The sequence below is a fragment of the Lithobates pipiens genome, unplaced genomic scaffold (assembly GCF_037356315.1).
Source record: "Lithobates pipiens isolate NorthernLeopardFrog02 unplaced genomic scaffold, aLitPip1_a1.2 Scaffold_13, whole genome shotgun sequence".
Lineage (NCBI taxonomy): Eukaryota > Metazoa > Chordata > Amphibia > Anura > Ranidae > Lithobates > Lithobates pipiens.
In genome coordinates, this window is record NW_027507718.1 from 342,537,982 (window position 1) to 342,565,372 (window position 27,391).

A 27,391-nucleotide genomic window follows, 5' to 3' on the forward strand; every position below is an offset into this window, starting at 1 on the left:
CCCCTGTGTGGCTGCTCTTCTGCAAAGTGAACCCACGGGTTGAGCACTTGTCATGGCTGCCTTTCACAGAACGGATTTTTTTATTTTATTTTTTTCCCAGTGTATTCGAGGCATTTTATGTACCATCTCCACCTTGTTCAATCAGAAAATGTCTTGTGTTCATTGAAAAACATACTAGGTGTTACGTGAGTGGTGGCTGTTCCAAGCAAGCGGCTGCCTTTCTGCATAGGGTCACTCGCTGGTCACAGAGCCCAGACGACTACTTGAGCCTGCAAAAGCATTGCACCTGCGAAGAGTGTATCATGGGTGCAATGCCAGCCTCCTGAAAACACTTCTGTCTGCTCCCAGCCCATACCCCTGTGCAAGCTTTCAGTTGCAGTACTTATGATCACTGGACTTTGAGACCCCATTCACACCTGAGTGTTTTGTAGCTTGAAGCCTGAAGCTACAAAACGCTAGAGGGGAAAAAATCTGTTATTTTCAATGGAGATGGTTCACATGTCCACTCCATGTCGCCTGAAGCCGAACGCCTGAAGCTTAAACAAGTTCCAGACCCTTTTTTGTCGCTCGAATTGAGCAGATTTGGGCATTTTTCTTCTTTTAACATTGTTGACCTTTTGCCCTGCACAAAATCGTGGCAAATCTCTGTAAAAACGCAGCAATATCGCTGTAAATTAGCACGATTTTCTGCTTGAAAACGCTACGCTCAGGTGTGAATGCAGCCTTATTGCATTGAAAAAATGTAGTTTACCCTTTAATGCTTTCTAGTTAGGCTTCTTTGTGTATTGCGGTGAAAATTATGTCTGTTGCTCTGTGATGGAGGACACAGTACATTTTGTTTGGCAGTTGGCATTGTTTACAGGATGTGATTTGAAATGATACCAGCAGTACTCTCTCTATTTTGGCTCTCCAATTGTGATTGTTCTTGGAAAAGACACTATTTTTTTTTTTTTTGACTGAGCCAGTAATGGTAATTAAGTCATTACACCTGGATTATTAGCCTCTGGCTAAGTTTTCATTTAGTTATGCAAGATATAAGGGTGGGCCCAGCTTGGCACATCATTGGAAAACAGGATGTTGAATACAAATTAAATGCACCTGAAATAATTGATTTTAGGAAAATATGATTAGTAAGTTATTGTTATGGTTAAATAACAGAGGGGCTCATTTCTTGCCACTTATGTGCTCCCTGTATCATTTTTTTTAAATTTTAATTAAATTTATTTTTTATACACCTTCATCTTGGAGGTTATGAAGACATCTTGTTGTGCTAACTCGTACAGAACTGGAAGTCCTAGGTGAAAGGTAGCCAAAGTGCATGAAAATGTAAAAGGGGTCATTCACAAGAAAAAGCATTAGTATTTTGAACAATTAGTGTTGCCGCATTCTACACTTGCAACACTCGTTCATCAGCAAGGTGATGTGGTTGTTCAGAATGTTTGGCACTTCTTCGCAAAAACGTGCATGATACATGTTACCATAGCATAGTGGTGTGAATTGGCCCGTACAGGTAGTGCACACATTTTTTCTTTTTTTACTCTTCTGCTCCTGCGCATTGCTATATACAGTGGGGATCGAAAGTTTAGGCACCCCACATAAAAATGTGTATTAATGTGCATAACGAAGCCAAGGAAAGATGGAAAAATCTCCAAATGGCATCAAATTACAGATTAGATATTCTTATATGTCAATAAAAAGTTAGATTTTATTTCCATCATTTACACTTTCAAAATTACAGAAAACAAAAGGCGTCTGCAAAAGTTTGGGCACCCTGCAGAGTTAATCTTGTACTGCCCCCTTTTGGCAAGTATCACAGCTTGTAAACGCTTTTTGTAGCCAGCCAAGAGTCTTTCAACTCTTGTTTGAGGTATCTTTGCCCATTCTTCCTTACAAAAATGTTCCAGTTATTTGAGATTTCTGGGCTGTCTGTCACGCACTGCTCTTTTAAGGTCTATCCATAGATTTTCAATAATGTTGAGGTCAGGAGTTTGTGAAGGCCATGGCAAAACCCTCAGTTTACGCCCCTTGATGTAATCCCCCGTGGATTTTGAGGTGTGTTTAGGATCATTATCCATTTGTAGAAGCCATCCTCTCTTTAACTTCAGCTTTTCACAGATGGCATCAAGTTACCATCCAAAATTTGCTGAAATTTTATTTAATCAATTTTTCCTTCTACTCATGAAATGTTCCCTGTGCCACTGGCTGCAATACAACCCCTAAGCATGATTGATCCACCCCCATGCTTAACAGTTGGACAGAGGTTCTTTTCATTAAATTCTGTGCCCTTTTCTTCTCCAAACGTACCTTTGCTCATTCCGGCCAAAAAGTTCTATTTTAACCTCATCTGTCCACAGAACTTGTTTCCAAAATGCCTCAGACTTGTCTATATGTTCACTTGCAAAGTTCAAACGCAGATTTTTGTGGTGAGGACATAGAAGATGTTTTCTTCTGATGACTCTTCCAGGAAGACCATATTTGTACAAGTATCTCTTTATAGTGGAATTGTGTACCACAACTCCAGTGTCTGCCAGATCTTTCTGGAGGGATTGTGCAGTCAAACGTGGGTTTTGAATTGCTTTTCTCACAATCCTGCGAGCTGTTCTGTCTGATATTTTTCTTGGTCTTCCAGATCTTGCTTTAATTCCACTGTTCCTGATGACTGCCGTTTCTTAGTTGCATTCCAAACAGAGGATATTGACATCTGAAAACGCTTTGCTATCTTCTTATAGCCTTCTCCAGCTTTTTGAGCGTCAACTATTTTCAGTTTCAGTTTTCTAGACAACTGCTTAGAAGAACCCATGGTGCTGATGAGTCAGATGAGTCATGGATGGGTCAGTTGAGTCTGGCCATTTAAAACCTTTGAGATTGACATCACCTGGTCTTCCCAGATGATGATTGGGAACAATCCATGACACTGGCAGGTCTCAGCTTTGCAAAGGGCAGTGCATGCTATAAATTCTGCAGGGTGCCCAAACTTTTGCAGACACCGTTTTTTTGTTTTCTGTAATTTTGAAAGTGTAAATGATGGAAATAAAATCTATGCATGGTCTATAGCCTTGCATTAGATGTGATGACGCCATTACCAGAAAGTGGGGGAGGCCACCTGTGGGGGAGAATCAGAAAAGTTAGAGGAACTGCAGTCTTCTCATAATTTGTAATAAAAACATGCGATTCTGAAGCTTCCCTCCAACCACTTAGCATATTATTTTATATATACTGTAATTCTGTACTTGCTAAATATGCTACAGAAATATCCCTCCACGGAGTCTGGCTGCGGCCATTTTAACAGTGGGCAGCTGAAACTGCTGCCAGTTCACTTCTTGGATTTACACAGACACACCGAGGCACACCTCCAGCTCTGCAGCCCTGCACCTTTCATTGACCCTCTTAGGATTCATCCCCCCCCCCCCCCCCTTCCTGACACTTAGGAGAGTTGGAGAGCTTTGCATGATGTCATAAACCTAGGCTTTTTACCAGACAAGGAACAGGAAGTGGGCTGTATAAGGTGTTTACTGGCAGAACATAAATGTTTTACTATCCAAAATTAAAACAACAAAGGCAGAGGATTTAATTGATGAAAAAATGACGGAAATTCCACTTTAAAGTGCAAAAGCTCTCACCTGAATTAAATAAGCAGTTATCCCTTGCAGTGCGGACAAAGCACTGCTGCAGGGGATAATTTTTAAGTTTCCTGTTATTGATTTGTACAAGCCACTGTACTCAAACACCCATCATTCTCAGGAGCTTTCTGGCCATGAAAATGCATGCCTCTTCACACTCTATGGGCCCTCTATGCATGTAAATGAGCTCTAAGCCTTACATATATATGTGTGTAATATGTATAGTTCTCCACCCTATGAATGAGTCACAAACTATTTATTTATTTTTTTATTCCTAGTGTCCTGTTTGGGTGACTACAATTCTCTGCAATTCCTATACAAATCTAAAACTGATTTCTGTGATGCTAGCAACAACAAATTAGACCACACTAGACTAGAGTACAAGGCAGTTCATGCTACAGACAGGGAAGCCTGCTGTATTTTGATAAATAAAAAATGGCCAAAACGTCTTATCCTTAATAAATATTAGGGCTGCACCAAGATTTATGTGCCTAAACATAGTGGCCGAAAAAAATTTTCTGCATTTTGCCGATAAAGAAAAAAGGTGCCGATAATGGAACCGAAAACGCATGTAATTTTGGTGCAATTGTATCATGCTTATAGTGTTTTTTTTCATATGTGATTAAAGAACTGCATCAAAAACGCAACACAGGCAGGGTAGATTTAATTTAAATAAATAAGCTTAATTTTAAATCATAATTTTTAACCACTTGCTTACTGGGCCCTTAATCACCCTTCCTGCCCAGACCAATTTTTCAGCTTTCAGCACTCTTACACTTAGACAACTACTCATTCATGCAACACTGGAAAGCTAACACCACAACGTATAATCTGAGGCATAGTGAGTCCTTTTTGGTTTATTTTTTTCCAGAAGTTTTTGAAAAATGTGGGGAAAAAAATCAAAACCCACCATTTTTTTTTTTTCCCCACAAAGTTGTCAGTTTTTACAAGATATTTCCAATGCATAGCATTTATATAGCAAAAATGACACCCCCAAATTACATTCTGCAACTCCTGAGTATGGCGATACTTTTTAAAACAGCCTGGCCACATAAAGAGATCCAACATTCAAGGAACACCGTCAGGTATTCCAGGGACACATAGCATGCATATACCCAGAATTAGAGGTCGACCGATATAGGTTTTTCTCTGGCCGATGCTGATATTTAGAAATCATGGCGGCCGATGGCCGATATAGGATGCCGATTTTTTTTTTTTTTTTTTTTTTTTTTTTTTATTATTATTTATTTATTTTTTAAATCCCCCTTCATCTCATAAAAGCTAACAGGCACCTTTCCCACTGGGGCGTTTTTTTTTAGGCACTTTTGGGCTAAAAATAGCGCCTGTAAAGTGCCTGAAAAACGGCTCCCCTGCAGTCTGTGTGAAAGACAGAGTGCTTTCACACTGACGCGATGCGCTGGCAGGATGTTAAAAAAAAAAAAAAAAAGTCCTGCAAGCAGCACGCTTGGAGTGGTGTATACCGCTCCTCCACCACTCCTGCCCATTGATATTAATGGGCACCACTGCCGAAGCGCATGCAATGCGATTTGGCAGCGGTGCTTCACGGGCGCATTTAACCTCTTCTTCGGGCACAAGCTGGGTTATATGCGCGCCGCTAGCAGCCGAATAGCACTGCTAAAATGATGGTAAAGCGCTGCTAAAACTAGCAGCATTTTGCCATCAACGCCTGCCCGCTCCAGGGTGAAAGCAGCCTATAAAATAAAAACAGGTAGTCAAAACTTTTGGACAAAAAAAAAAAAATGGGCAAACTTTACTGTTTTAGTTTTTTTTAAATCATTTAGTGTATTTTTTCCCCCCCCAAAAATGCATTTGAAAGACCTCTGCGCAAATGCCGTGTGACATAAAATGTTGCAACAACCGTATTTTACTCCCTAGGATCTCTGCTAAAAAATATATATATAATTTGTTGGGGGTCTAAGTGATTTTCTGGCAGAAAATACAGGAATTTTACTTGTAAGCAACAAGTGTCAGAAAAGATTTAGTCTTTAAATGGTTAAACTGAGAACTTCTACACACTGAGATGAGTTCATTCATTCAAGTGTAAACATTGTATCTTTTTGCTCTTTTCTTGTCACACTGCCCAGAGAGGAGACAAGTTCTTTCTATGAAGACTCAGGCAACTTGCATTGACTTCTATTACAGAAGTCATTTCCAAGTCTCGCTGTTCTAAATCGGCTTTTTTTATCAGCTCAATCGGTCGATGGCGATTAATTAAAAAACTGCAAATATCGGCCGATATATCGGTCGACCTCTAGTTATAAGATTTGATTTTGTATTGGTTACAGGCACAGTTGCTCTAAACCTTGCATATCCCGTACTTGCAGTTAAACAATCAGATGTGCCCAGTGAGAAATGCTCACCTTAGCTCAGGGGTGTCCAAACTTTTTTCAAAGAGGGCCAGATTTGATGAAGTGAACATGCTCGAGGGCCGACCATTTTGTCTGACATTCTTTAAACCATTAAAATTCGGTCTAAGTGTGTTCCTCCGAGCACTAATACACGGCCCAACAAGAATTCTCTTGCCTTTTTGCTGTGTGTGGTGAACAGATGAGCTTGGGTGTGTTATTTGGATATACTGTATTTAATCGGCTTATACCACACAACTTATCTTTAAAAAGGAAGTCTCAGGAAAAAATATAAAAATCTTACATTTTAAATAAAGACATGAGAAGCAAAATAAGGGTCAGTGCCCATCTGCAGCCCCCAGCGTATTGCCATGAATGCAGCCTCCACCGTATTGCCATGAATGCAGCCTCCACCGTATTGCCATGAATGCAGCCTCCACCGTATTGCCATGAATGCAGCCTCCACCGTATTGCCATGAATGCAGCCCCCACCGTATTGCCATGAATGCAGCCCCCACCGTATTGCCATGAATGCAGCCCCCACCGTATTGCCATGAATGCAGCCCCCACCGTATTGCCATGAATGCAGCCCCCACCGTATTGCCATGAATGCAGCCCCCACCGTATTGCCATGAATGCAGCCCCCACCGTATTGCCATGAATGCAGCCCCCACCGTATTGCCATGAATGCAGCCCCCACCGTATTGCCATGAATGCAGCCCCCACCGTATTGCCATGAATGCAGCCCCCACCGTATTGCCATGAATGCAGCCCCCACCGTATTGCCATGAATGCAGCCCCCACCGTATTGCCATGAATGCAGCCCCCACCGTATTGCCATGAATGCAGCCCCCACCGTATTGCCATGAATGCAGCCCCCACCGTATTGCCATGAATGCAGCCCCCACCGTATTGCCATGAATGCAGCCCCCACCGTATTGCCATGAATGCAGCCCCCACCGTATTGCCATGAATGCAGCCCCCACCGTATTGCCATGAATGCAGCCCCCACCGTATTGCCATGAATGCAGCCCCCACCGTATTGCCATGAATGCAGCCCCCACCGTATTGCCATGAATGCAGCCCCCACCGTATTGCCATGAATGCAGCCCCCACCGTATTGCCATGAATGCAGCCCCCACCGTATTGCCATGAATGCAGCCCCCACCGTATTGCCATGAATGCAGCCCCCACCGTATTGCCATGAATGCAGCCCCCACCGTATTGCCATGAATGCAGCCCCCACCGTATTGCCATGAATGCAGCCCCCACCGTATTGCCATGAATGCAGCCCCCACCGTATTGCCATGAATGCAGCCCCCACCGTATTGCCATGAATGCAGCCCCCACCGTATTGCCATGAATGCAGCCCCCACCGTATTGCCATGAATGCAGCCCCCACCGTATTGCCATGAATGCAGCCCCCACCGTATTGCCATGAATGCAGCCCCCACCGTATTGCCATGAATGCAGCCCCCACCGTATTGCCAGGAATGCAGCCCCCACCGTATTGCCAGGAATGCAGCCCCCACCGTATTGCCAGGAATGCAGCCCCCACCGTATTGCCAGGAATGCAGCCCCCACCGTATTGCCAGGAATGCAGCCCCCACCGTATTGCCAGGAATGCAGCCCCCACCGTATTGCCAGGAATGCAGCCCCCACCGTATTGCCAGGAATGCAGCCCCCACCGTATTGCCAGGAATGCAGCCCCCACCGTATTGCCAGGAATGCAGCCCCCACCGTATTGCCAGGAATGCAGCCCCCACCGTATTGCCAGGAATGCAGCCCCCACATTGCCATGAATGCAGCCCACACATTGCCATGAATGCAGCCCACACATTGCCATGAATGCAGCCCCCATATTGCCATGAATGCAGCCCCCATATTGCCATGAATGCAGCCCCCACATTGCCATGAATGCAGCCCCCATATTGCCATGAATGCAGCCCACACATTGCCATGAATGCAGACTCACCATTGCCATCGGTGCAGCCTGATTCATGTTCTGCAGCCTTGGAGGAGACAGGGAGGGGGGCGGGATGAGCGCCGACAGACATACAGGAGAAACTCCTGTTTCTATCGAAGGCCTCTTTAATTGAAAGTCCCGCCTCCTGTGATGGACAAAACGGTTGTCCAATGGCAGTGCAGGACGGGACTTCCTTTTACACAGGACACTGTCCTGTATCCACGGCACTCGTTCCCGCCCCCTCCATGGCAGCCAGCATATCTATCTTTTGTGGCCCCCGGCGAACGGGGGTTCGTTGGGGGCCACAAAAGATATATATGTGAAGATGTCCAGACGGGCCGTCTGAAACCGGAACGCGGGCCGCGATTGGCCCGAGGGCCGGACTTTGGACATGCCTGCCTTAGCTGGTAGCCATGCTGTCTGTTTAATTGCTTAGACTTGCCATTTGAATGTTTGCAGGAGCAAAAACAGTGTTCCAGTCTGTAGCTCCTGCATGGCAGTAAGCTAAAAGTGAAAATTTTCTGTTGAGCCTGTTGAATAATGAATCTGTTTGAGGTATAATGAAACAAGATAGGTAATGAATACTAATTACCAACTTGGCTATCTCACCTCCCTGCCTTACATTAACATCATTAAAATTATGAAGAAGGATGAACTTATTCCTTAGATGAAACTTAGTGTTAAAGCCTAAACTTATATATATATATATATATATATATATATATATATATATATATATATATATATATATATATATATATATATATTACAAAAAGCTGCGCCAACCCTCTAACCAATATTAAAAAAGTAATAAAAAAATAAAATATAAATAATTAATATGTAAATAATTGATACAATCAAAAATAAGTGCATAAAAATCAGAAAATGCATGAAAAATAATTCAAAAAAATCCGTTCATAGAAAGTTCATGAATGAGTCCATATGATCAGCAATTGTATTCTTAAATGGAGACACCACAGTGATTGAACACACTCAAATGCGCACAAGTGCCCGTCACCATATAGTGAGTGCGCTTACCAGAGGGTATATGAGTTGGAGCGTTATAATTAGATCGTAGATCACACCAAAATAATCCTCCTTATAATGGGTCAGCTCTCCACATTACAACAGCATTCTTACGAGAATATTCTATTCCATGATCCCAAAAATGGTACTCAGTGGCTCCAAGAGAAAAGAAGGAACCAACATAGCGTAATATTGTTGAGACAATTTATTGTAGATAAAAAGTAGCGCACTTACATGTAAGTCGAATGTATACAGCATGTATAAAAAGAGCATAAAAAGCCGGCCGGCAAACAGGAGCCCGTCCTCCTCTCCTACAACGTGGTGCCTTCCCAGACGCGTTTCGTCATACCTGACGTTGTCAATGGGGAACTCGTGTGTGTGTGTGTGTGTGTGTGTGTGTGTGTGTGTATATATATGTGTATATATATGTATGTATGTATGTATGTATGTATGTATGTATGTGTATATATATATATATATATATATATATTTATTTATATATTGCCATTCACTGGTAGATTTTAAAACAAGCATTCTTAAAGCGGAAGTAAACCCGCTGACGTGTATTTTTTTTTTCCACACCTGCAAGGAAAAAGGCATAATGAGCTAGTATGCACTGCATACTAGCTCATTATGAAATACTTAACTTAGAATGAGCCCCCGACATCTCAATCGATGCACGCCGAGGGAGCTGGTGTGTTAAAGGTTTAGGAGATTTTTTTTTTTTTTTTTTTTTTTTTACCTACAGGTAAGCCTTCTTCTTATAGGCTTACCTGTAGGTAAAAGTTGTCATCAACCCTGTCCTCAGGGCCCACTAACAGGCCAGGTTTTATGTATTACCTTGGGGAGATGCAGACTAGAATACTCGAATCACTGAGCAGCAAATTATATCACCTGTGATGTATTTCAGTTATCTTGAAAACCAGGCCTGTTAGTGGGCCCTGAGGAGAGGGTTGATGACCACTGCTCTAGACAGCATGCCAAATGATGGTTGAAAAATAGTTCAAAATTTCATTAATGTATAACATTACATTTTTAAGTGTATGGACCTATCCGAACGAAAACACACTGCTTCATCACTTATGTAAAAAAAACAAATTTTGAAAATTGATACAACGTTTTAATAAAAATTCTACTAGTGTATAGCAAGTTTAAGGCCTGGTTCACACTGATGTGTTTGGTTCCAGAGCCATAGCCACATCAGATCCTAATGGTTAGAATGCATAGAAAGGACTAAGGTCATTCCCTCATATGTGCATACACCAATAGGAAACCAGCATGGCTGGTTGCACTGCTTCTCATTTTCCCCTGCAAAAAGAACAATGCACATGAAGATTAGTAGTTGCCAGGATACCTGTCTATTAATGAACAACATGTAGAGATGACATAGGAGGATGCCAAGCACCCGGAGCACTGGTGCTGCTTGTACCCATAGCATTCTCCTATTTCCTTCCTTATGTTGGTACACCTGATATAATCCAGGTCTTCTAATATGTGAGTATAGAATTCAGCGGGAGAAGCGAGTTATTAGGTTTACTTATGCTTGCCTTTAAAAGGATGAGTAAACCTTTTATAACAAAAAATAATTTTGCAGGTATCGCTGATGCCACGTAGGTCTCCTGCAGACTGTCACTGTAAGCTGTCTGCCTTTAAATCGTATGGGCAGAGAGTTTGACACTGACAGGCATTGAGAACTACAAGCGGACAACCGCTGGGATGATATACTGTGGTCATTTTACATAGGGGAGGGCAGAACCAGGCAGGATCAGCCTGGTTAAAAAAAAAATATAGTAAAGATTTTGCAAGCTACCAAATAAAAGTTCCCCTATCTTATAATGGTATAATGACAGCTGCTAGCTCTAATCGTGTCCCATACGAACATGTAAGAACCACAGATGAATAAATCATGTGCTGCGCTATCCCCTTAAGGCTGGGTTCACACTGGAGCAATGCAGGAACGCCGCGAATTCACGGCGTTTTCCCGCATCGCATGCCTCCCGCCGGCAGTTCACACTGCCCTATGCGGACTGCTGAGAGTGTCAGTGAAACCTTAATGACACCCCCAGATCAGTTGGCATATTGCAGTGCGATCTGCAAACTCGGACAGGAATTTTATCGCATGGTGTGAACACCCATGCGATCCGATTCTGCTGCGGACCAAAAAAAAGGGTCCTGTGCGAGTTTGCGGCGGGTGCGATGCAAATTCAGCCATACTATCTGTATGGCTGAACTCGCATCGCACAGAGATCGGATGTGATTTGCACTGCAGTGCGGTGCGAATCACATCCGGGTCTCCCAGCCGCAGCGGTGTGAACCCAGCCTAAGGCTACTTTCACACTGGGGCATCGCGGGCGCTGACGGTAAAGCTGTGCTATATTTGGCAGCGATTTACTGTCGTTTTAGCGGCGCTATTCAGCCACTAGCAGTTTTAACCCTCCATAGTAGCCGAAAAAGGGTTGAAACTGCCCCGAAAGCACCGCTGCAGTGGCGCTTTGCAGGCGGGTTTGCAGTGGTGCCTCATTGTTTTCTATGGGATCGGTAAATGCATCGCTCCAAAGATGCTTGCAAGACGTTTTTGAAAGTCCTCGGGCTTTCACACTGGAGAGACAGCAGCGGCTGTTTCAGGGTGCTTTGCAGGTGCCATTTTTAGAGCTGTAGCTCCTGCAAAGCACCCCAATGTGAAAAAGGCCTTATGATCTGCAGAACCTGCAGCAAAAAAACTACAAAAAAATGGTTAAAAGGATGTGCCTATAAATCAAATCCAAGAATATAATAATTTATAAGTGACTAAAGTAGTCATTAAGCTTTCAACATCATAAGCGTGAATTTAACCACTTAAGGACCAGGCCTCTTTTTCAGATTTGGCGTTTAAAACAGTTTTTTTTTTTTTGGCTAGAAAATTACTTAGAACCCTCAAACATTATATTTAGTTTTTTTTCTAACACCCTAGAGAATAAAATGGCGGTCATTGCAATACTTTTTTTTTTGTTTTTGTTTTTTCACACCGTATTTGTGCAGCGGTGTTACAAGCGCACTTTTTTTTGGAAAAAAAAAAAGACAACAGTAAAATTAGCCCAATTTTTTTTTTTTTTGATTGTGAAAGAATGTTACACCGAGTAAATTGATACCCAACATGTCATGCTTCAAAACTGCGCCCGCTTGTGGAATGGCGTCAAACTTTTGCCCTCAAAAATCTCCATAAGTGACATTTAAAAAATTCTACAGGCTGCATGTTTTGCGTTTTTTAAAGAGGAGGTCTAGGGCTAGAATTGCTCTCGCTTTACCGATCGCGGCAATACCTCACATGTGTGGTTTGACCACCGTTTTCATATGCGGGCGCTACTCACATATGCGTTCGTTCCGTGCGCGAGCTCATCGGGTCGGGGTGTTTTAACATTTTTTTTTTTTTTTTTTTCTTATTTATTTTACTTGATTTTATTTATTTTTACATGACAGGTCCTCTTAAATGAGATCTGGGGTCAAAAAGTCCTCAGATCTCATATTTGGACTTAAATGCAATAAAAAAATAAATAAATAAGACATTGAAAAAAATATACTTTAAGAGGTATGGGCGGAAGGTATCTTAGCCTCACTCGTCTCCATACTCAGCCAAGGAAAGGACCCGATCGCCTCCGCCGCTACCGACTGCTCCGGTAAGCTGTGGAGTGCGCTCCGGAGGGGAGGTGGCACCTCTCCCACCGCAGATATTGGCGAACCCGCCGCGGAGACCACCGTTATCGTACACAGGACCGCCTCCTGTAAAGAGGGATATCTCGGTTGTGGCAGCAGCTGCTGCCGTTACCGAGCTATCCCTCTTCAAAATGACGTGTATATATACAGGAGGCGGTCCTTAAGTGGATATACATATATCATAAAATATAAATATTGATACAAAAGTGAAGCATAAAGTGCTCAAGTGTAGATAAGTCCGTGATACTCTGACCACCCAGGATCAGTTTTCAGTGTCTTTAACCACTTGAGATCCGCGCTATAGCCGAATGACGGCTACAGCGCGGATCTCCTTTTCCGGGACTACGTCTATTGACGTAGTCCCGTGCACGAGCTTCCTGCACGCCCCCTGAGGGGCGCGCGCGGTGCGCTCTGTGATCGGCGAGTCTACGAGACTTACCTGATCACCGATCCGTGCAAGGGGTCGTTTCCGACCCCTTATCACGTGATCAGCTGTCAGCCAATGACAGCAGATCATGTGATATAACAGAGCTGGTAATCGGCTATTATTCCTTCTCGCACTGACAGCGCGAGGAGAAAAAAAAAAGCCGATCACCGGCGGCCGTGATCGGGACATCAGTCCCGATCACCGGCGGCCGTGATCGGGACATTAGTCCCGATCACCGGCCAGCCCTGCCAGTGCCCACCTGCCCCCTGCTTTGCCTGCCTAAATAAAGTGTCCCCCCTGTCAGTGCCACCCAGCAGTGCCCACAGTGCCACCCAGCAGTGCCCACAGTCTGCCTCAACAAAGGTGCTGCACCCCAGTGCCACATATCCGTGCCCAGCAGTGCCGCCCAGCAGTGCCCACAGTCTGCCTCAACAAAGGTGCTGCACCCCAGTGCCACATATCCGTGCCCAGCAGTGCCGCCCATCAGTGCCCAGCAGTGCCACCTATCAGTGGTACCTATCAGTGCCCCTTAGTGCCACCCATCCATGCCACCCATCCGTGCCATCTTATCTGTGCCCGTCTTTGCCCATCAGTGCCGCCTTATCTGTGCCTATTAGTGCCGCCTTAACTATGCCTATCAGTGCCCACCAATGCAGCCTATCAGTGCCGCCTCATCAGCGCACTTCAATGAAGGAGAAAAATGACCTGTTGGCAAAATTTTATAACAAACTATTAAACATGATTATTTTTTTTTTTTTTTTTTTTTTTGCATCTTTTTTTGTTAGTTTAGCAAAAAATAAAACTCCCAGCTGTAATTAAATACCACCAAAAGAAAGCTCTATTTGTGGGAAAAAAATGATAAAAATTTCATTTGGGTACAGTGTTGTATGCCCGCGCAATTGTCATTCAAAGTACATCAGCGCTGAAAGCTGAAAATTGGTCTGGGACTGAGGGGGGTTTAAGTGCCCAGTAAGCAAGTGGTTAATACATCAATAATAAATGTGACTTGAAAGGTGACTGAATATAGTGAACTGCAGCAGTGATTACACTCAGTTGCTTCCCACCCTAAGGTAATGGCTGCTCACTTCAGGGCATGTGACCTCGCAATTAAGTTTGGTCAATATACGCTTTTGAATCAAAAAAACGGCTTACAGGACAAGTTGCAAGGTCCAAACACTGCTCAAAGATGTAGCCTCCTCACATATAAATATCAAAAAGAAACGCCATAGTGTGATAAAGTTTTTAACCACTTGCTTACTGGGCACTTAAACACCCCTTCTGCCCAGACCAATTTTCAGCTTTCGGTGCTCTCACACTTTGAATGACAATTACTCAGTCATGCAACACTGTACCCAAATGAATTTTTTGTCCTTTTTTTCCCACAAATAGAGCTTTCTTTTGGTGGTATTTGATCACCTCCTGGGTTTTTTATCTTTTGCGCTATAAATGAAAAAAGACACGAAAATTTTGAAAAAAAACGAATTTTTCTTTGTTTCTGTGATAAAATTATGCAAATTATTAATTTTTCTTCATAAATTTTGGCCACAATTTATACTGCTACATATCTTTGGTAAAAATAACCCAAATTGGTGTATATTATTTGGTCTTTGTGAAAGTTAGAGAGTCCATAAGCTGTTGTGCGAATCATAAACCATTAATCACACCTGGTGTACTGGTGGCCTATCTCATTTCTTGCAACCCGAACAAGCCAGGAAAGTACAAATACCCCCCAAATGACCCCTTTTTGGAAAGTAGACATTCCAAGGTATTTAGTAAGAGGCATAGTGAGGTTTTTGGTGTTGTCATTTTTTTCCCACAATTCTTTGCAAAATGAAGATTTTTTTTTTTTTTGTTCCCCCCCCCCCCCCACAAAATTATCATTGTAATAGGTTTTTTTCTCTCACGTGGCATGTGTATACCACAAATAATGCCCCAATATACATTCTGCTACTCCTCCTGAGTATTACGATACCACATGTGTGGGACTTTTTCACAGCCTGGACACTTAGAGAGGCCCAACATGCAAGGAGCACCATCATGTGTTCTAGGAGTATAAATTGCACATCTAACTTGTTGACTACCTATTACACTTTTGAAGGCCCTGGAGCACCAGGACAATGACACGTGACACTGACGTGGCATTGATGGCAGATGGCACTAATACGTGGCACTGATGACACGTGACACAGATGGCACCAATACGTGGCCCTGGGGATGTGTGGGCGCGGGCGCGTGTGTGTTTTACTGTGTGTGTACTCACTGTCACTGACTCTGCAGCACGGAAGCTCTCCCTCATCACACGTGTAAGGAGGGAGAGCCCGCGATGAGAGATGATCTCATATGTTTACATATGAGATCACCGCTTATTGGACAGGCTGATCGAGTGCTAAATTGCCGCTGTGATTGGCCATTTAGCACAATCTGTGATTGGCTGTGTCCGAGGGACACGACCAACACAGAACTTCCCCTATGCACGCCCACGGCGGCGGCGCGCATTGGGTAAGTAAACAGGAGGATGTCCAGGGACGCCCTCCCGGCAGTTAGCGTTAGCTCTGTAGCTGTCTTTTGGCTATAGGGCAGACGCCAAGTGGTTAAAAGATTTGATTTACTACAAACAAAGCCCTATTATAGGTTGCTCAAATGGGTCTGATGTATTCATGCACCACTCTATACCATGTCTTAATAGCGCCAATCCGTGGATAAGATTGTGTGTTCCTACTCCATGAAGTAGTCCAGATGCTGGTCTACCCTAGATGCTCTCCCTGATGAAGATGCAATATTTCCCTTGTATTGACACGTGTAGGGGAGGGGACTGGACGCCGTAGGAGACAGCTGGCCTACCTTATTGTGTAGGAGCACACATTCTCATCCACTTGTTGCTATTAAGGCATGCTATAGAGAGGTGCACCAGACCCATGTTAGTACCCTATAATAGGGCTTTGTTTGTAGTAAATAAAATCTTTTAAAATGGTATCACACTGCAGGTTCAGCAGATCATTAAGGGGATAGCGCAGCATATGATTTATTTATCTAGGATCAGTCTTTTTTTTTTTTTTTTTTACAGGGGGCCAAATGACACAGCACAAGCACTGTGCTGTATAAAATGCCTTAAAGGAGCAGAATCAGTTTTTCATTTGGGTTAACAAATGCTTTTAACTGTCTTTTTTTATTTATTTATTTTCCTTATATTAATAGCAGTTTTGCTGCAGCGGGTTCTATACACAGCACAGATGCACCACTTTTCAGGCAGACTAAGGGGACCCTCCCCGGCACTGTATTAAAGGAAGTTTTCAGTTTTATTGTTTCAATTTAAGCATCATTAAAATTGCTGCTCCCGTAAAAACCTATCTTTAAGAAAAAAAAAAAAGTTTGCATTGGTACATGTCCCCCAGGGCAGTACCCATGCCCTCATACCCTTTTTATGGCCAATACCTTGCATATAAGCTTTCATAATGGGGACTTGTTGATTTTTCATATTCAGGCCCCATAGACTTTAATGGGGTTTGGTTCTGAAGTTTTGCGATGTTCGAGAGTTCTGGCGCAAACCGATCTGGGAGGTGTTCGGTCCAACTCTAGTCCTGATTACCATTGTTGCCCAAAGTGAAAGTAAAAGAAAATCCCAAACTTTGGATTGCCCCTAAACAGTAATAGAGGGGAAATCTTCCAATGGGGACACGTTTTGGTGCTCCTTTTTTGGCTATGGGACAGGATGTAAAGGGAAATCTCCCCAATAGGACACAGATGGCAAAAATAAACCCAACAGAGGTTCTAACTCCCCTCTATCCAAGATATAATAATAAAAAAAAAAGTTTTGCTTTTTTAGTTCTACTTTTTTTGCAGAACTAAAGTTGCTTTTAATATGTAACTTATGTTCTTACCAAATCCTTATAGATAAGGTACAGGATATTCTAGATGATATCTATGTCATTTAAATAACAGGCACTGCCCTCTCTGTTATGTAATGCTGTGTTGAGTCGAATGCTGCAGTGCATTTTATAGTATCGCCTGCAATTCTTTAGTATCTGTCAGTTATTGCCTCAAACTTGCCTACCTATTACCATACAAAGTTCTTTATTTATTAAACTCTTCACATCTCCTTTAAATCTTTCTTTCCCCCACTTCTGCATTATCAGCTAGAACAGTCAGTGAATAAGAGACCTTCAGTTATTACTACAAATACATTTCCAACCCTGGGTTTGATTTGTGTTCTTGTATATGTGCTGGAGCTTGTCACGTCTACAGTAATTGAGCTGCCAGCCGGCAGTTGCTGCAGCTGCCAGCACTTGATAATCATTGACTAAACAATTATTGATTAACTCTCCTTTCTCTGACATACTATGTTAAATGGGCTCTAGTGGTAAACTGACATCTTGAATACCTCCATTAGGCCCCTTTCACACATGCGGATATTATGTCCGTATTTCATCCATCCGTTTGCCGATGAAATACAGACATACATGCATTCTTATGGGATAGCGGGTGTCTGCGGATAAACATCCGCAGACACCCGCTATCGTCGTCCTCCGCTATTGCCTGATTTCTGCAGATGGAGGAAAATCCTATTTTTCTATCCGTCTGCAGAGCAGATAGAATGAACACGGACAGATGATCCGTGTTCATCCGATCCCCCATAGAGGAGAGTGGAGACAGTGTGCTGGAACCGCCCTGTTATCCGCTGGCTCAGTGGGGGCAACGGAGTGATTCCCCGCTGAGCAAGTGGATCATCGCGGGGCGGATCATTACTGATCCGTCCCGTGTGAAAGGGGCCTTACATGTCTGCTTTATGGGTTGTAATGCCCGGTACACATGAGGAGATTATCGGATGAATGATTATCCTTTTTTATTTTTGCATGCTAATCTCGGGTTGAATCTTATAAGTTTACTAAAGTCATAAAAATTTAATTTGCGTACGACCTAATAAAAATTTGGAAGTGATGTCTTGTATTGCATTTTCAAATGACAGCTGTACTGATTAAATGAAAATTGTACGATCTGGCATCATATGAATTTTTTTTTTTCATGCATGTCTGATGAAATAATTTCGTATTAACTGTCCTGATCAGCTCTCGAAAACTCTGTACTAATGATCAGATTATCGTACGATCACTCTGAAATCTTTTTTTCGTATGATTTTCTCGGGCATTTGGCAAGCTATATTCTAAAATATAGATTTTAAAGTGGACATCCAGTTAAAAAAAAAAAAATCTAGTTTATAGGTTACATCTAATGAGGTTAAAGTGGTTGTAAATCCAGTAACCAGGCAGACGAGGAGGCGGGCAGAGCCGCACTGTGTGTGTGTGTGTGTAGATAGATGCTCACAGTGCAGCTCAGGATTGAATCCAGTAGAATGCCACCCCAGGAAGCAGCTTGCTGGGCGGGGAGGATACTCAAAAGTGGGAGGAGCCAGGAGTGCCAGCAGAGAAGGATCTGAGGTGCTCTTTGCAAATCCATTGCCCAAAGCATATAAGTATAACATGTTTGTTAATTTTATTTTTTTTTACATAAAAATTTTACGTTTTTTTAATGTTACTTTAATTTGGCTTTGGCATTAATTACTTGGTGAAATCTACCTTTTTTTTTTATCTTGATCACTTGCTTTCCCGCAGGGCTGCACGGGCATGCTCAGTCAGGTGTATAAATACACGATTAAGCCTTTTTCGGATTATAATTGTGCTGCGTGCCCGCTTTACCGCTGTTTATTATTGTTAACGGTATCTGATAGCATGGTATTCTCTTATTACTACGTTTGGTCCTAGCGATTACACGATGATAATGTTAACAACAATGGTTTTCTATTAATGAACAACTTTCAATGAGCTGCTCTAAAAGACAGGATGTAAAAAACAATGTTAAAAGAAAAATAGTTTATTTTTTTTACCCATACTGTCACTAGACGCTTTCCCTGATCACCGCCACAGCAGTAATATGATGACACTGTACTGCACTTGTGACAAAAATGTAATTGTGAAAAAAAATGTGACATTTAAAAAAACTCACCATGCCTCTGACCTTTCTAAAAAGGGGTAATTTGAGGGTAAAAAAATGCTCTGGTCATGAAGGTGGAAAAACCTTCCTAAGTTAAAATAAAGACTAAGATCAACCTTTAAAAAAAAAAATAGCAGTTTTAGAGTAGCAGGAAGATTGAATGGACTACGAGGGTGCATAATAAAAATAATAATAATTATTATTATTACAGTCTATTGAAAACTACAAGCCGTCTACCGCAGTGGCAGTAATATAAATAAACCATAAGCCTAATGCGAGTATAACATGTAACGTGTTAATAAGGGTAAACCTATCCTTAAATATCCCTAAATTAATATAAATCGCAGTACACTTTCCAGTTCTTGGGTCACTTTGACACTGAGGCGCTTTACAGGCATTTTAGCGCTAAAAATAACACCTGCAAAGTTCTTGTAAAGCTCCTCTCCTGTCACTCCAGTGTGAAAGCCAAGTGCTTTCACACTACAGCAGTGCACTTGCAGGACGCTAGAAAAAACCCTGCAAGCAGCATCTTTGGGGCGGTGGAGGAGTGATGTATACACTGCTCCTAAACCGCCCCTGCCCATTGAAATGAATGGGCAGCGCTGCCGAAGCGTGTGCAAAGTGATTCGGCAGCGGTGCTACACCGTTTTCTTCGACCGCTAGCGAGGGTTAAAAGCTCCCTGCTAGTGTCCGAAAAACGACACTATAACAACGGTAAAGCACCACTTTACCGCCGATGCTCTCACTGCCTTAGTGCTCCTAAGCCTTGACCATCATATCTATGTATCTGCAGTGTAAGATCTAAGGCCCCTTTCTGCTTTTCAGATGAATCTGATCAGAAACCTCATGCTGTCCTATGGATCGGTGATTGTAAACGATTTACACCTTTCTAACTCTGAGTCATTGGAACGGTTAAAAAAAAAACAAAAAAACTGTGTCCTTTTTCCATTTTTGTGGATGTGGCAGATTGGAGGTAGCCTGATGTAAACGTACAGTGGAGTCTGTTTACTCTGTCAGTCCACTTTTTAACATGTACCTACAGGTAAGCCTATAATAAGGCTTACCTGTAGGTACTGGGAATATCTCCTAAACTTGCACTGTTTAAGAGATAGTCGCACAGCAGGCAGCTGGTGACGTCACTGGCGCATGCGCTCTGAAAGGATTTTTGGTGCTGAAATCGGTACAATTATTTTGCATGGAAATTTGGCATTTTATAATGTAGGTCTGTAATTATTAGGAATAACTCGCTTAAATCTGTCCAAACGAGAGTCTAGTAGACATCCCGGGTATCATAAAGTATGAAAATTTAAATCATAAATTATAGTATAATAAATAACTATAAATAATTATACCAAATAATAATATAATAATAATAAAAATGATTCAATAATGTAATCAAAAACACTGAAATTTGCTCAGTTGCAGAATTGTCACTGTCATTACTTTTCAGTGTAGATGACGGATCTCCCCACAAATCGCTATCATTCAATTCTGCGAGTGATTCTAATTTATTGTCGCTGTTTTCTATCTTTTCATGTAAAGGGACGGTTTTGGTTGCTATGAACAATCTCCAGTTTCCAGGCAGAAAGAACAGTTCTTATAATATAAAACTGCATGCAGGGCACTGGAGAAACCACTAGGGACAAAAGGGCGGTGAAATAATTATACTGTAATGTAATCTGTAAGATTGCAGTGTACTGTATGTATAGTGTGTGTTTCACTTTTTGAATTTGGTGCCGTTCTCTGTCCCGGTGCATTGCAATGCTCGCATGGAATGGAGCTCCGTGATGAATCGAGCGGAGGACGAGCCGCTCACACTGCGGGGGGGACATCGCAGGATCCAGGGGACAAGGTAAGTAAGCTCTTCCTGGATCCTGTGATGCAATCCCGAGTCTGGCTCGGGATTAACGCTTTTGCTTCTGAAATTCCACCCCGAGCCAGACTCTGTAATACCACCAGGGAGGTTAAATTTGTTAGTAAAGCCTAAACATTTCTTAGTCTAATGCATTCCCTAAATTAAGGTTAAAAAAAAAGTTTTGATCTGTGTATCGGCCCCTCATCCCCCCACCCTTATACTTGAGCCTAATCTTGATCATGTTATGCCTGTCTGGAGCAGCTCTCTTCTCCATGCCTCCCTGGCTTCCACCGCTCTCAGCAAAGCCTTTGGCTCCCACTGTTGTCAGTCAACTCCTTTTGATGGGAGGGCAGGGCAAAGCCTTGCTGCCCATGTCTAAAGACGCAGGCAGCATATCTTGGGATCAACCCCGCAGGTGCGCCACCATAGGAAGCGGATTCCTATGATGTCACACCAAGAAGCGGATAATCAGGAGCTCTCTGTGCTATACCATTGCACAGAGAAGGTAAGTATAACATGATTTATTTTTTTAAGAAAAATAAAATGAGTTTGTTCCTTCTGCTGCTTTTGTCCTTGCTGGAGAGAAAGTTGTATCTGAGAGCCTGACATGTACTGGTCTTTCTACTGCCTTCATTCTGTGGATCTGTTCTTGCGCCACCTCCCTCCTGCTTCTTGAATAATACCCCACTAGCCATCAACTCATGGAAAGCACAGTGCATTTGTGCATTTTCAGTAAGTGAATATTTTAAATAGTTATGGAAAACTTTGTCTTAACCTAAATTTTGATGTGACTTTTGCCGTTTTACATGTTTGCACTTCTTTTTTTGTGCTAAATTTAAAGATGTGTGTATCGAAACCCTACCAGTTGGTACACAACAGTCTCTATAATGAAGTGCTTCCAATATACCCAGTGGTATTAAACTAGATTGCTAATTAATGACCCTCCAATTGATTCTGTATCTTCCACTTAATTGGAAATATTTGTTAAATCCTGTTAGGGCTTTCCACCTTTATAATATATAACAACTTTTCAATGTATAACCGACCGCTGTCTATCCTAGCGCTTAAGGCGACTCCCTTTTAGACCTTGTTCTACTAGGTTTTACTCTTTTAAACCATTTTATTTTAAGAACTGTATATTGCTGTTTTTAATTCTTTATTCTTTCGACCAAATGTTGCAGCCCCTGACATAAATGGATTCTCACCTAAAATATATAGAGAAAACAAACCAATGTGTGTATTGGCCAGTAGATGGCGCTCCTGCATTTTTCAGCAATGGAGCTGTTGAGATATACAGCAAATGCTTTGCTGTCATTGGGTCTGCTGACTTGGTTTGCTAAGTGGTGCAGTAAAGAACAAGCGCTGTGTAGCACCGTCAAGTAGAAAGCAGAGTCTGCATATGTGATGAGAAATATGGCTGCCCCTTTGCACAAATCTAATTATAAGCTTCACATAGAAACATGTTTTCTAAAAAATTTAAAAGCATGAGGATGTCCAAGTTGGCAGACTCTTTTTAGCACAATTTGATAAGTATATTTACATAAAGATCCAATATTTGAACCATTTAAAGTATGTTTGGGACCAATTTACACCATAGAAATGCCTTCCAGATGCTTTTCTGCATGCACGTTTTTGATGTGTTTCAGTGCATTTTTGGTGCAGTCCAGTGCATTTTACCCCCTCTTTTCTCCTTAAGTAAGGACATGTGCGTTCCAGTGCGTTTTTGGTGCATTTGATGCATTCCAGTACAGGGAAAAATGCAGCATGTTCTATTTTTTTTTTTTTCCTGGAACTGCAAGCTCTGGCTTTAACTATGCCATTAAAACCATATGACCTACTTTTCATGTGTTTTTGATGCAGAAAAAATTCACACAGGTCTGCATGTGGTGTGAACTGGTACCTAAGGTCCATCTGGATTTGAAGTGCTCTCTCTCTCTCTCCCCTGAGTAGCAGTGCATGGGAGTTGATACAGAGAATAGCTCTCATCCTAATTTTCAGGATTTGATTACTACCCCTATCTCCTCCCCACACTGCTTCTGTACAGGCAGCAGAAAATGTGGGTGGGGGCAGGTAATGGATCTGCGAGCAATTTATTTAAGAGTTTGGGGTGGGGGGAGAGAGAGAAGAGCTCATAGCCCACATTTGTGCTAGGTGGGGGGATTTGGGTGATTTTGGAGGGGTTTGTGCTAGAAGGAGGAATTTGTGTTAGAAGAGGAGATTTGGGATGGAGAGAGGGGGGCCAGGAGGCTAAATTTGTGCTGGAAGGGGGATTTGGGAATTGAGTAGAGTCACAACCTAACATCACTGAACTCTACCTCACAGACTACATTTTAGGGCTTGTTCGCACCAGTTGCAGTGAGGTAACACGTTTTCCTTTGCTGCGCAAAAATGTGCTGCCTTTTGCACGTGGGTGCCATTATTTCATAATGAGACCCCTTATGCATCTATGCAAATGCACCCATTTAAAAAAGTGTGACATGCGCAAAAAAGGGTGTGCTCGGGTGCACCTCCTGGTGTGAACAAGACTAGTGTGCCCCAGGATTGTACACAGTTCTAAAGGGTGCCTTGACTGAAAAAAGTTTGAAAAGAACTACGGTACCCTAATAAATTAGTCAGTTTTCATTTTCAGGTGAGGTACAGTTATTCTTTTTGTCCTAATAATTCCACTCTCCCTTGCCACAGATGCACACATACCGAGATCAGGTGGCCTCAGTCTCCCTTGCATAAAGCAGTGGAAGGCTCCGTCTCCTGTCTGTGACAGCACAGTACAGTCCCATAGATTTATATGGGGCTTGTCTACCTCTATTACCTGGACATGGCAGTACATGGGACTAGACCTCAGGCTGTCAGTCACAGGCTGTGTTCTGGAGCTCCCTCCCTTGTGATCTTTTTTACCTCTTGGTGTTAGGAAAACCAGGTGTCAAAAGTACCACATGCTAATAGCAGAGGCAGCAGAAAAAAAAGACGCTTTGTGCTTTTGGACTGAGATAAGTACACACTAGAGAGCATGGTTCTCCAAACTTTTTCAACGAGGGGCCACTTCACTGTCCTTCAGACTTTTAGGGGGGTCGGTTTGGGGCCAGTGGAAGTAGAAAATGTTCCAGTGTCAGTGGGAGTAAACAATGCCACATCTTTAGTGGGAGGAATAACGCCCCATCACTGGTGTAAGTGGAAGGAATAGTGCCCCATCATTAATGTGGGAGGAATAATGCCCCATCATTCATGTCAGTGGGGGGAATAGAGCCCCCTCATTGGTGTCAGTGGGAGCAATAGTGCCCCATCAGTGGTGTCAATGGGAGGATTAGTGCCCCATCACTGTGATCAGTGACAGGAATTATGCCCCTATTGGCGATGGTAGCGGGAGGAATAGTGCCCCATTGTTTGTGTCGGTGGCAAGGATAATTCCCCCATTGTGTCAGTAAAGCCCCATACACACAATCCGATTTTCTTCTGACGTTTGTCTTCAGATTTACCCAAACCATGTAGTGCAGGGGCCTGCCTGATTGCATACAAATTGAAACTCCTAAGGTTTGACCTCATATTATATGGTTTTGGTAAATCTGAAGACAAAAATCAGCAGAGAATCTGATAGTGTGTATGGGGCTTTAGAGGAATAGTATCCCAAGGGCCGGATAAAGGCAAGCAAAGGCATTTTGGAGACCACTGCTATAGAGGGATATGCTTTGTTCATATTTCATGTGGTTTACAATCACTTGAAGGTAAAGTGGAGTTGAATTTTAATATGAAAATGTTGTCCACTTCACTGCCCCAACTTAAAAAATACAGGTAGATTAATTACCGGTAGTTGATCTTTCTAAGCATTTCCCGTTGGGGTCAGTGTGACCCTTATCTTTTTGGCTGTTTTAACAGGTTAAGAATCTTGGTGGTTTCTCTTTAGATCATGGGTGTTGGACCCTTGAAATTGCCGTTTTGCACCATTTAACTACATCTAACATAGCAATATTAAATTAACCATAAAGAGGCAAGCTTAATGATCATAACTTTGCAGATGAAAATCGTTAACGTTTGGTACGTCTGTATGGATATAGAGAAGAGTGCTTTTATTTTTAGGTAGTAAACATGATACTTTAGTAGTAAATATACCTAAACACAATGCATGCTGATAATGTTTGTTTTACTTTCAGATATGTCTGAGAACACAGATGATACAACACCTAATGATGCAACTTTACCAGGTTCTGAAGAGGTTGTTTCTGACCCCGAGGTCTGTTTTTAAGATAAATATAAGATAGAAAACATTAGAGATTAAATCTGGCTGTAGTATCTGTAGATGGAAGACATGCGTAACAAGGCCTCATGCACACTGGGAATTTTTACAGCTGCTTTTTTTTTTTTTGGGGTGTCAGATGTGTATTGCCTCTTAACACCCCTGTATGTTATCTTGTGTGTTCATGCAAACATAGGCTTTTAGAAGCGTTTTTTGGCAGAAAAAAAACAACTGCCAGTGGTTTCTGGAGCAGCTGCGTTTTGGCAGCAAGAACAATGACTGCTCCTAAATTAGGCTTAAAACCAGTGCATAGTGTTTTTATTTATTATATATATATTTCTTCTAAGCTGAAGCCGCTGTCGTTCTTCACCAGTGAAGAGCTGGTTGTTATAAAGTGCGTCGGCAAGCTGGCTGCTGCATTCTTAGCAATGGAGGAGTCAGCTGTCAGCGGGGGTTACCTATTGACAGCTGAATGTAAAAAACAATTGCCAGTAATAAAGTAAATTGTAAAAAAAAAATAGAGCCTGAGGGTCCCAGGAAAAGGGGGGGTGTGGAATGAGTGAGTATCCCCCCCCCCCATCCTACTGAACTATGCCAGGCCACATGCCCTCAACATGGGGTGGGGGGGAGGGGCTTCTCCTACCTCCTACTGAAAAATGTATGAAAAAGTTCATAAAAACGCACACACAATTCATTGCATCCTGTCGCTAAATAAACGAACTTTACTCAGTGACCCCACCGCCTTTGTCGGGCGCGGACCCCCCCCCCCCCCTTTTTTTTATTATTTCCTTCATGTCAACGGTGGTGATTGACGATGGATCTACACCACTGTTGTGGGTTTTTTTTTGTTTGTTTTTTTATAAATTGCTTGTCAACTATATGTACGTTGTACCCCATATTCATTCACATAGGGGGTGGCTGGGCTTTTGGGGTTGATGCTCACTTGTTCTTAAAATCCATACTAGGCCGATCAGACCTGGGGGGGGAGGGGTGCACCCCCACGCTGTTTTTTCACAATTTTTTTTTTTTTTTTTTAATAGCTGTCAACTTTTTTTTCTTTTTTCCACTTCCAGTGGGTAACACTTCTGACAGCTGTTGACCATCCATTGTTAAGAATGAAGAAGCCATCTTGCCGACCTGCTCCTTAACAACCAGCTATTCACTGGTTGTTATGGAGCAGGGCTACTGACGTCCTTAACGCTAAGGCTACTAAACGTGGTTTACATACTGTGCTAAACACCGGAACAAAACAATAAACTATTACCGGTAGCTTTTTTTTATCCAGTGTTCTTTCAGCAGTTTTTAGCTTTCTAGTGTGCATGAAGCCTAATCAGGGCACACTCATCTGCGTTTTTTTTTTTTTTTTTGCGGCATTTTTCAAATGGCATTTATAAATGCCAAAGCCACCATGGTGGAGGGGACTGGAGCATTAATTGAAGGAAGGTGGGAGTGGAGAGCAGAAGCTGCCGGAGGATAACTGCTTTGTCATAATCTTGCATCCTCTGATAACTGTTGGACTAGATTTATTACAGGGGGGTGCCTACTATCCACTGTATGCCTGGACAGGATGGTTTTCTGAGACCTTTGTATTGCTGACAGTGATGTGACAATAAATAGGCTATGCATCTATGCTGTAAAAGGCTGCGTAAATTGTTGATACTATATAAATCCTGAATAATAATGAATCTTGTGTGTGTTTTCCTTTCCTATTAGGATGCAACTTTTTAAAGTGGACCGGTCACCAATGCCAATCTATTGCAAAATAACCCTGTTGTGCATAGCCAGTCCCCTCCGGTGCATTACAATAGTAGTAAACTCTGCTTTTCACATTTGTACCTTAGCTTACCCATAGGTACAGTGAATTTCTCCTAAATGTGCATTTTAGAACCTCAATAAATGTTAAACAAATCGGTACAACAGAATTGATCAATTTTAAACTATACATTATCTCACAAAAAAGTGTTTTTATTTATTTATATCTTTTCATGTGACAACACTGAAGAAATGACACTTTGTTACAATTTAAAGCAGTTAGTGTACAGCTTGTATAACTGTACATTTGCTGTCCCCTCAAAATAACTCGGCACACAGCCGTTAATGTCTAAACCTCTGGCAACAAAAGTGTACACCCCTAAATGAAAATGTCCAAATAGGGCCCAATTATCCATTTTCCCTCCTCAATGTCATGAGACCTTGAAACGCCAACAAATCACAGTTGTGAATGCGAA

General features: G+C 42.4%; 1 protein-coding gene across 3 annotated transcripts in view; it reads left to right on the forward strand.

Annotated features, from left to right (window-relative positions):
* The window catches only part of ARFIP1 (ARF interacting protein 1), a 189,036-nt gene that overhangs the window by 26,108 nt on the left and 135,537 nt on the right, over nt 1–27,391 (forward strand). For 2 of the 3 annotated variants that reach the window (XM_077477052.1, XM_077477054.1), the window contains exon 2: nt 25,081–25,160. The exons of the other annotated variant lie outside the window; for it this stretch is intronic. In XM_077477052.1, coding sequence (XP_077333178.1) covers nt 25,083–25,160 — 78 coding nt within the window. In that variant the 5' untranslated portion in view covers nt 25,081–25,082. The remainder of the gene's footprint in view (nt 1–25,080; nt 25,161–27,391) is intronic. 3 annotated transcript variants of the gene reach the window in all.